General features: G+C 41.7%; 1 protein-coding gene across 6 annotated transcripts in view; it reads right to left on the bottom strand.

The window, feature by feature from the left end:
• Positions 1 to 7,104: 7,104 nt before the first annotated feature.
• The window catches only part of NDUFAF5 (NADH:ubiquinone oxidoreductase complex assembly factor 5), a 29,780-nt gene continuing 25,899 nt past the window's right edge, over positions 7,105 to 10,985 (bottom strand). For 3 of the 6 annotated variants that reach the window (XR_007472131.1, XR_007472130.1, XR_004486857.2), the window contains 3 exons: positions 9,882 to 9,978; positions 7,827 to 7,910; positions 7,428 to 7,480 (listed from right to left, as the gene is read on the bottom strand). Coding sequence is in view for 1 of the 6 variants with exons in the window: in XM_004276479.4 (XP_004276527.1) it covers positions 7,124 to 7,216; positions 7,398 to 7,480; positions 7,827 to 7,910 (260 nt within the window). In the remaining 5 variants the exon portion in view is untranslated. Of the gene's footprint in view, positions 7,217 to 7,397; positions 7,911 to 9,881; positions 9,979 to 10,985 lie in introns of those variants that run through there. The other 3 variants (XM_004276479.4, XR_004486856.2, XM_033440343.2) reach the window with 3 other exon arrangements.

Genomic DNA, 10,985 nt, shown 5'->3' with positions numbered 1-10,985 from the left:
GACTTATTCTTTTTTAAAATGGAATAGTGACTCTAAGTGGCATCTGTTTATTAATCAATCTTCTTGTGTGAGCAAGAGGGATTTTATGTAGGACAAATGGTAAGCTAGCATCACAACAGCAGTCAATAATTTGTTCTTGAAAGCTTCTCTAAAATTCATTCTATCTAGGAAAATAATAGCTAACATATCATGCTTATAATGTGCCAGGCACTGTTCTAACTGAATGTATTATTAACTCATTAGAGCTTTACAACTACCTTCCCAGGAGGATACTATATCATCTTCCCTCTTCTCCAGAAGAGGAAGCTGAGGTCAAATAACTTGTCCAAGGCCACACAGCCAGGAGGACCAGGTCCAGAGTCGAGCTTTTAACCACTGCACTGGATTGCCTTGAGAAAGTTCATAAACAACTTTTGCAAGATAACTGAATGTTAAGTTTTCCTGCAACCATTCAAATTATTTAACAAGCCTTCACAATGCCAGGCATTGTGCTAGGCTAATGTTTCCCCAAACATGTTCAAAGTCTTTCAGGGTGCTCCTTGATAAAAGGGTTATTGGGTCATTAAGTCTGGAAGATACCCTAAAATATAGACTCCTCTGGGAGAATCACAACAACATGAGCACATTAAAGATTCTGAGAAGTCTTATAGGATATATCCATTTAATTTTGTTTGACCCAGCTTTTCCAACCATATTTAGCTCCGGAAACTCTTCCTCTCCCCCTGCTCTAACCGCTACCTTCTTTTGTAGCACCTACTAACAGCACTCTGTAATCTGAGGGCTACTGCACCGGACATGTAAGTCATCTTATGAGCTTGGCTTTCCAAGCCTTCGGAAAGGGCATTTACGCTCTGCTGGGCAATGTACTAATGCGTCTAGGAATGGCGCATGTCAGCAGTTGAGTGACTTAAAAAGGTAAGCTGGTTAGTGGTAGAAAGGGGATTCAACAGGCAGGTCTGATTTCATAAGTCATGCTGATCACGCTACCGGGCCACCCTGGTATCTAATGACAGCTGGACATCTTGCCTGGCCTGGAGACCTATCATCCCACAATATAAGGCCCAGTCATCTCTGATGTAGGCCTTGATGTGACCTCACATCACGGTTCTAATCTTATTCTCCAGGACGAAGCCCTTCCCTGTTTCCTCCGTTTCCAGTCCCCCTGCCCCTTGCTATCCGTGTCCATGTGCTGTGCATGATACCCAGATTCCACCGGGATAAGAGCTTAGCCTGGAATCCCAACCAAGTGGCTGATCCCTGGAATTTGAAGCTGAATGTGTCCGGTACCCACTGCCTGTCTTTCCAGCATCCCGCTCCTTGATGGGCTCGCGGGGATCCCCGTTGTCTGCCTGGCAGCGAGTCCGTCTGGGCCATCTCTGCGGCTGACAGAACGCTGGTTATAGCAGTAGCACTGCTCAAGGGGTTGAACACTTAGCTGAAAGGCAGAACTTATGGACAGAAAACATCGTATAAAGTGCTAACGGAGATGGAACTCACAAAAGTTCAGGATGGCCTGGGACAAGAAGGCAAGATTAAGTTGAGCTGGATAACCGACTGAGCTGAGAGTGGAAGGGACCTGGAAGAGTTTGGAGGGCAGGCGGCTCCACAGGGACAGATCCCAGCACAGGGCTGAGCATGTGTTAAAGGATGGGATCACCTGCCTGGTTCCAATATGCTGGTGGGGATGTATGTTTATGGGGGGGAGTGGAGACATGGTGAAAAGAGTGGTCTCTCACACAGAAGGCTCTGGCCTCCAAAAGAAGGCAGCGTGATAAAATTAAGTGCTTTGTCCCATACAAGACTGAAGTCACATATTGGCTCTGCCGTGTATGTGACCTTGGAGAAGTCACAACCTCTGTGAACTTGTTTCTTCATCTGCAAGATGGGGACAGTGTAGAACTAGTATCTACTCGATAGGGAGCTGTGCTGATGAAATGAGAATTGAGAATGCTTATCAGAGGCTCAGCACACTGCCTGGCAGGAGCATAATACACATTGTTTTAAAAGGAGCGCTTGGCCAACCCGCGGCACCTTGGTACAGGGTAAGTGAAGCTGCTTTTGCTGAGAAGCTTAGCTGGCTTCAGATGAAATCTAAAGTTAACACTGAAGGGAAAAGAAGTCCCCAGATGTCAACATGGAGACTGAGAAACTGCAAGGATGGGAGGGCAATCCTGGCTACTTCTGTCTTGGGACCCAGATCCTTGGGTTGAGCTGAATGCTTCTGAAATCATCCTGCTCGATGGCTCACAGCCATTTCCCACCGTAACGTAGAGGAGGGATGTCTCATGCTCCCCTCAGTGACAGGGGCTCCAGGTGGCCTTGACTCTCAACCAATGGGTGGAGGGTGGAAAAACATTTCGTTTGAAAAAGGCCCTCAGGAACTTTCTTGGAAGGCAGGCCTGTGGCCTCTTTTGAGATTTGAGTACAAAACCTGCAATTTTACAGATGAAAATCCTGAGGTCAGAGAGATGGTGACAGCCCACGTGTCAGGAACCAGTAGGGCCAGGACTAAACCCAGACCCCCTGACCCCCAGTCCCTGCCCTTCCCTCTACTTCTGGGGTTTTGGCAAGGGCTGCCAAGTCCTCCTTTGGGATTCTCCTCCCCGCCGTCTCCTACTCCCAGTCTCAACCTAGGCTCCTACCACTGTGACCTGGAGCTGTCCCGGACGGTTCTTCTGCAGGGCTGGCTCTGACACGAGTGCTGGCTGTCCTGAGCACACGCACGAGACTCCTGTACGAGGAGTCTGGGAACCGGCAGGATTACAGCCGGACTTGAAAGTGCAGGCAGTTTATCTTTGCCTGGTTTTGGCAATGGCCTGCAGGACCAAGACAGGATCGACTCTGGCTTTTAAAAACCCTTAACCATTTCCACAGCGCTGTGCTCACCTGAGAGCCTGGAACAAGCACGCAGCATCAACAGTCCATCCTGATAACAAGCTGTCAGCAACTCAACAGCTGAGGCAGGAGGGACTGACTGAGAAAACCACAGCCACTGTTACCTCACTGAACTCTCAAGGTCAGAGCCTTCCTTCTCACGTTCCCGGGTTTCATTATGGACTCGCCCCATCAGGTTTCTTGAAAATTGATCCTCGTATGTATTCCTAGGAAATGAAATTGAAGCCTACTAAATGTACCTTGGGAGGTTAGTTCTACTTCGAGATACCATGGACTCAAACCTCAAGGTAAGCATATCTCGGGCCCAGTTTTCCCCGAGAACAAAGGTAATATGGTAGTTTATGCTGACTTTATACAATTTCAAGTAAGCAGAATATGTTCTATACTTCAAGGAACAACTTGGCATACCCTGGGCACCTAACTTTTCCCAAAGTGAGCATATTAGTTATCTAAGGCTGTGTTAACAAATTACTCCAAACACAGTGGCTTAAACAACAGACATTTATTATCTCAGTTTCTGTGGGTCAGGAACGTGGAGTGGCTTAGCTAGGTGGCTCTGGCTCACGGTCTGTCATGAGACTGCCGTCAAGGTGTCACCTGAAAGTCACACTGGGGTTGGAAGATCTCCCCCGGGTTGGCTCCCTCGCTAGCAGGTCTGTGCCGTCCTCTCCAAAGCACTGCTTGATGCCCTCCACGAACGGCGCTGGCTCTCCCTGAGGTTGTGATCTCAGACACAGCGAGGAGGAAGTGGGCCTCTTACTACCTCCTCAGAAGGGACACACCATCACTTCCATATTCTATTTGTTGGAAGCGAATCACTGAATTCAGCCCAGACTCACAGGGAGGGGAATGAAGCTCCACCTCTTGAAGAAAAGAGTATCAAAGAATCTGTGGATAGATTTTAAAACCACCACAGACGCCAAAGCATTATTTCCCTATTTGTTAACAACAGTACCTTCCGCTTTCTTCAAATTTGTTTTTTTAATCCAGAGAGATAAATACCTGTCAAGTATCCAGGCAGAGAATTAAAGTACCCCAATTTCTGGAAGGGCAGGTCCGCTTATTAGTTTCCTGAAGATAAACTTCACATTATTAACAGCAGCAATAACAACCACCCCACCTCGAGCCCCCCTCTAAAAAAAACCCTCAAAACTTTCTTCTTAGGCAAGAGAGGCTAAAATAATCATTTACAAAGGAATAAAATAATCACTATGCCAAGTATTCTTCTTTTCCCCAAATGTCTTTTAATGTTTCTTTCCTACACAGATGCCAATCCATGGTTAAATACTTTTTTTTCATCCTTACTTAAGGGATACACACTGAGTTATAAAAACTATATCTTCAATATAGGCCATACTGTAATTGTTTCCACCTAGTGGATAAAAATGGTACTAAAAGGGTTTGGAAAACAAAACTTGCTTCATAGCTACTTCAGGAAGTATACCTTTCTGTAGCTGTAACTTTTTACATTCATATCACAAACTTGGTATCTATGGGTAGCTTCCATCTCAACAAATCCTGAAGAAATTCTTTGTTTTAAAAATGTAAGTTTTCATGAATACTGCCACCTCTGTAATTCTCTAGGCCAACAACCTGGAATACTGCTAACAACCAGGAAATAATCCAAAATGTATCCCAGCAGCCAGCAGATGTCCCAGGTCCACCGCCTGAAGCCATGTTACACTGACGACTAAGAGCGCAGAGAAAAGTCGGGAGCCCGGCACATGGGTCTCGATGGGGACTTGTTAAGGGAACCAATAAAGCCCATGCATTTTACTCCAAGAGTCCTTCTCGCAGAACCTCCTCCCTCTTTCCTACCTTAAACCCCGACCTAGAAACCTTCCAATCTGAGTTCTAATCTTACACATCACAAAGGGGCAAGAAGAACTGACTCAAGAAAGTTCGTTTCTGTAAGGCCATTGAGATTGACAGCAAGTAAGAAAAATGCAGGAAAAGAGACAAACCACCTCATTCTCGGGGCCAGTCAGTGTAGGAACAAGCAATGCAGTACAAGCTGTGATAGTAACTGTCAAGTTATAAAGTTATAAAGCTATAAAGAAAAAAAGTTGTGATAATAACTGTTGACTTATAAAGAAATGGTTATGTTCTATACACTGTTTAAAATGTAACACATTTTGGAAATATTTTTTAAAATTTTGTGGCTTAAAAGGATGAGTCCCTAATCATTTGGAAAACACAGCTATTAAGAAAAATTAATTTCCTGAAGGTTCCAAACAATTAAAGCTTAATAGGTACTTCAAGCAGATATTAACTAAAAGAAATAATTTTACTACTGTCACTCACATTAAAATAAATAATTTTACTACTGTCACTCAGGTTAAACAATAAGTGTTCTCAATTCATTGGGTTAATTCCTCTTTATTTTTTTAAACCAATGGACCTTGTTTTTGAGATTGCTCAAGGTAGATTCCTCCCCAGCTTCACCCCACCACCCACATATTCTCTGTTGGCATGAAATAAATGAAAGTTAATATCCTTGGTAAGAAACTTCAAATTTTACAGAAAGATTAAAAAGTCAAAGTACAACCCTCCCTCCTAGCTTCTGCCCATCTCCTGCACCCCCGACAGACATTCAGACACTGGGACAGGTGCAGAGACATCTGGTTCCTCAGTCCCTGTCCTCAGCAATAACCACTTAACAATGCTGCATGCATTCTTCAAAAACAAATATCAATACCTATAAACGCCGGTCATTTAGGAAACACAGACACCGTGGAATATGTCCTTTCCTTAGGCATCAGTTCACACTTTAATATGTAGGAGTTTTTTGTTTTCCTTTCCTTTCAAGTCGGAAAATTAAGCTAAAAAAAACCTTCCCCAAATTCTGCTGCCTAGGTATTCTTTTCCTTTGTATTAAAAACAAAAAAGCCACAAAGAGTATCCCAATTTCTGATATCAATGAATGTCCTAACTGAAGAGAGCAAGAACAGTAATTTCTTTTTCTCCTACAAAATTCTGGTTTTTAACTGTAACTTAGCCTATGAAAGGGTACATTTTCCACATAATTTAATTTGATTCAAAATGGAGCTGAATATCTACCACGTAAGGTATAGCCCTGGACTCAGGGAGAGCTTGGTGCTCGTGTGGCAGAGGGAGGGAAGGCAGGTGGGAGACACACAGAGAGAAGCAAATCCTACAGTAACTCCCCTAGGGCTGAGGAGGAGGCAGGGCCATGTGCATTAAATGAAAAGGACAGCAAATGGCTCGGCACTGACTGGTGAACACACTCATCCTCACTCTTGGGTGCTTCCCAGCTTCCTCCTGGCTGCCTTATCACCACCTTCTTCCATCTATTCTACACTGTCTGAGCTTGACTGGTTCCAATTCATTTTGATCATGACAACGGGACAGTGGACCTGGATTAGAATAATATTGCCAAAGACCTCAAACAACAAAGGGAAATCAAGCAAACAGCACTTTTCATCACTGTGCAGATACCTTACATGTAATTTTGCCTCTGTAATTCTTTAAAATGTTCTCCTCTTAACTAAGGTAGTATATAAAATGATAGGGGTCTCACCCAGATCATGGTGGTGAGAAAGAAATAAGATTATAATTCTGATGGTTTTTAAAAAAAAAAAAGGTGAGGAAGGATTCAGTAAAGGTAAACACTCTTCCAAAGTACAAAACTACTTAAGAGCTCTAGAGAGGTTCATAATCCTCTGTTCCTCTTCAAAGAGGAACATAGCAAAGAAGACAGTATCACAAATAATTCTGGCTTAAGTATCTTAGAATAGTTGTTATAAAAGACTACATTTTTATTCTAAATGAGCCAGAACACGAAAGAATCTACCAACTTGTCATTCTCCTCATCTCCACAGCTAACGTCCTCTCACAGAAATAACACAAGATCAGAAGGAGAAAAAGGTACAAAATGTCAGCATGGGTAATGTTTTTCCAACAAGTCAGGAATTTACATATGTTAATATATTTGTGGATTTTTCATAGAAATATCTTCTTGCTTTTGGGCTGACTTTGTAAATAAGGCACTCAAATTACTAGATAACAGTATCCATATGAAAACAGAAAACATGTGAAACTGAAATTGTTACTAAATATAGAAGAGTATTAGGCTATTCTAATTATTAGAAAAGTCTGACAGTAAATAGCTTATATATTGCTTCTTGTTTCAAAATGCAATAATTTTAGATGTGAAAGACCCATCACTGATGAAAAGTCTGGACTATGTTAACATTGAATAAAATATTTATTGTGATTTTTTCCCCTGGGACATAAGATCATTTATTTTTCCTAGCTCTCCAAATGACACAGTTGCCGAACCTCTTTTAGCTGGTCTCGCCTGAAAATAATGATAAAGATTAAAGATATTAGAAACTGATAAATATCATAGCCCTAATTAACCCTCTTAATGCTGTCTTATATTTAAAAAAAAACAAACCACCCTAAATAAATAAACAGTAATTAGTAAATGGAAACATGAACCCACTAAGAAAAAAATTGATCTGTCTTAGTAATATTACCTGTGAATCATGATATTTCCATCCTATCATGTAATAGATCTGATAGGTGGCAGGTACAGAACCATCCTCATTTCCGTACATTTCTATAAAGACAAATCATGGTTAGAGTCTGAAAAGAATGCAAGTAGGAAAAATAAATCTGCTCAATGAAAGTCATGTCTTCCAAAGAGAAATGAATATTAGAATACTCATGGGATTCTGAGAATGCCTCTTGTGAAAAATCCTCCACACCGAGAAGCTGACAGTAAGGAAATAGTAAGGGCTGCTGGGAAAAAGGATACGTAGCCACAGGATCTGCGTTTTGAAAGGAAGGACAAGAAATCTGATGGTGCCCTAACAGGAAAGGAAAATGTAATTTTAGGGGATAAAGATGACAGGGCACAAGTTGGTCAGTGGGACCTGGCTGGGAAGAACGGTCAGCTCCCTTACCTCTGTACACTGCTGCAGCCGCCAGCATTGTGTCTCGGTGCAGGAGGGCTTTTCTATTCCAAGCACAGTTACTCTCACCCATCCCTAAAATACAGGCAGTTTGAGATAATACAGCAAATACCCTGAGCAGCTCAACATCACAGATTTTATCTTATCTCACCCAATGGTATACCCATTGTCCCCCTTCTCTAACAGTCACATAAGATAACCTAAATAATCTCATTTTGCTCTCAGATCATAGCTAGTTACTCTAAAGCAAAACTACTTGAAGCTTCTGGGTATTAAGTCAAATTTCAGGAGGCAAACCCTATAAGTAGGCTTTCCTTGGCAGCAATGGGCTGTGGTAGGCCAGTTGGGCAAAAGCAAGGCGACTGGCCCTCCAGGTGAGTCATCAGGCGTTGGCAAGGGCCTTTCTAATGATGCCACATTTTTATGCCCCTTTTAGCTGCTCTTTGAGGAGGACAAGACATTGGTACAACATCTCACTCCTTCTAAGTAAGCCGTAAATGTAAGTATGAATGTGAAGCTTGGAAGAGGGCTTGAAGACTCATTAGGTAGTACCAAAACTACAATGTGTTTTCAGATTTTATAACATTCTACTGATCCCAGATTAGGAAACAATTTTGTACATTCTCTTCAGGGGCACTTTTCTTAATGTTTTAACATTTATTTTTAGATTTCTTTCCTTCAAATTGACAGCTAAAAGCTAGGATTATGTCAGTCTATTGTTCACTAAAAATTAATGTTATATATTTAATATTTTTTAATGCATAGAGTCAAACAAAATTACTTTGAAAGACCACATTTTAAACTAGTTTGCAAAATTAAAAGAATTTCAAAAGTAAAAATCCTTTACATTTATTCTCTATATGCTACATGATCAAAAATCGGTTTCTTAGTTGTTTTTCAATAAAGATACCAATAAACTTCCCAATGTTGGTATCCTTTAGTAGTTTAAAAATAATAACCTCCCAATTTTTCAATGGGCTTATTAAAACAATCAGCAAATTAGCTGGAATAAGTTCATCTTCTCTCCAATCCCAAAAGGTTCCTATTATTCCCTAAAATAATGAAGCTCTGAAACTAAAAGCAATGTCCCCATATCATTTGAGTATAAGAGCCCTAATTCATGAAGAACGAAAGACATACAAACTAGTAGATGAATCACCATGAAGAAGAGGGTGGATCTTATTCTTGTGGTCATGAAGTAGCTACATGACCTTAGTTCCATCTCTCTGGGTCCTCAGGTTGGCCAGGCTAGATGATCTCTACAGGCTTCCAGTGCTAACATTTTAGACCCATTACATAATCCAATTTAAAAACATTCTCCCACATCATGAGTATCAACTGAATCAAGAGACTGAAGGTCAACTGGAACTTGTACTGGAAGGGTTTATTGCTGATAATGGCTGTGGCGCTTTCATTCCTGCTTAACTCCCCATTGGCATGACTTACACATTGGACAGAGTCAACACCAGTGGAAAACAGGCCTAATTTTTTTAATGGAAATAGTTAATGCACTAGAAATTCTAAAATGCCTTCTAAATAACTGGTATTAGGATATACTAATTAAGATTATTAGGCACAATGCTCTTTCTGATACAGAAACTCCAGAGCACTACTGTATAGCACAGTAACTCTGCTGCTAGGGAAGCCCACCCTTCCCTCACATGAGAACCTCCCTTCTCCTTGGGGAAGCAGTGTGATGTAGCACACAGAGTCTAGACTTCGGGATCATAATCCAAGTTCTGGCCCTTACATAACCTGGGGCAAAGTCACTTAACCTCTATTAAACTCAGTTTTATCATCTTCAAAATGGAATGATAAAACTTCATAATGCATCATGGAGGACCTTTACTGGAGATCACCTGGGAAACACATCTGGGACTTCGGACCAGCTCTGGGTTTTGGGATAAACAGAAAAATCTGGGAAGCAGGTAGCTGTTAAAGACTCTCACAGTATTTTTAAGGTGAAGTTCAACTGCTTATTTAAAAAAGTCTAATTTATTATGGTTTACTAGGAACAATACTGAGTACTGTAACAACTGAACTTACCTTAAAACTACTGTGAAAGCCTCCAAAACTTTTCATGCATTCATCGGCTGATACACAACTTGTTCTGTAAAATTAGGTCAACATTCTGGACTTTCTTCTGTGAATTAATAATAATAGCAGCTTAAATGAGAAACACCACAACCATCAAGAAAAAAGTGTAACACAATGTAAAATGCCAAAAACCAACTGGAAGGTAACACCAACTTCCAGTCTGCAGAGAAGCACCCCTGGAAGTCTGCCAAGCTCCTCCCTCCTGCATTCACCCCTCGACCACTCTTCTTCCTACGTCAGCTGCCTCTCACCTTTTCAGTGGAGACTGGCTAACATTTCAGGATCTGAGTCAGGCTGCTACACTGGGCTTAAATCCTGGCTCTACCACTTACTAAACACATCGCCTTGGGCAAGTTATTTCGGTCTGTGCCCAGTCTCCTCATGCAAAACAAGAGAGGTTAACCATGCTAGCTAGTCTTACCTTCCTCATGAACATGCCTCATAAACGATGCTGGAGGGTGAGCTGCCTCACACATCAATCTGATTGTCCCTCCTCTGTACAATATTCTCCCAACAGACTGCAAGGCTGACCTGATAAAGTCTAGATAAGCCTCTAATGGACCATCCTGCATCATTTCCCGTCATTTTCCCATTCTACATATTCAAGCAATACTGAATTACTGTACAGTTTCTCAGTTAGGAAAGTGAAGGCTGAGCATAACCTCTTGAGTCTCCATGGTTCTATATAGGCCTTTTCCTTGGCCTGGAATGCAAGGCCCCAACCCCCCAAAGGTGCATCCACCCCTTCATTCTTCTAGCAAACTCATTTTAGCTTAGGTGCTGCTTCTTCTGCAAAAGCATCCTTGATTCCCTAAGCAGATTTAGGGATTTTTCTCTGTTTCTCCCTGCACTTATAAAAAGAATTATCTCACTTTACAGTTAAAAGCATATGTCTGCCTATCTCTGTGTGTCTCTTTCTCTACTGGAGCATGAGTTCCCTAAGATCAGGAACTGTTATTTCCAACACTGGCTCGGTGGTTGGCACATAGTACATGCTCAATAAATGGTAAGTGGATGAATATAAAATCAACCAGTTAACATTTATAGCAACTT

Source organism: Orcinus orca, chromosome 16, assembly GCF_937001465.1.
Source record: "Orcinus orca chromosome 16, mOrcOrc1.1, whole genome shotgun sequence".
NCBI lineage: Eukaryota > Metazoa > Chordata > Mammalia > Artiodactyla > Delphinidae > Orcinus > Orcinus orca.
Note: the sequence above shows the minus strand (reverse complement) of the source record. Positions and strands in the feature narration are given on the sequence as shown.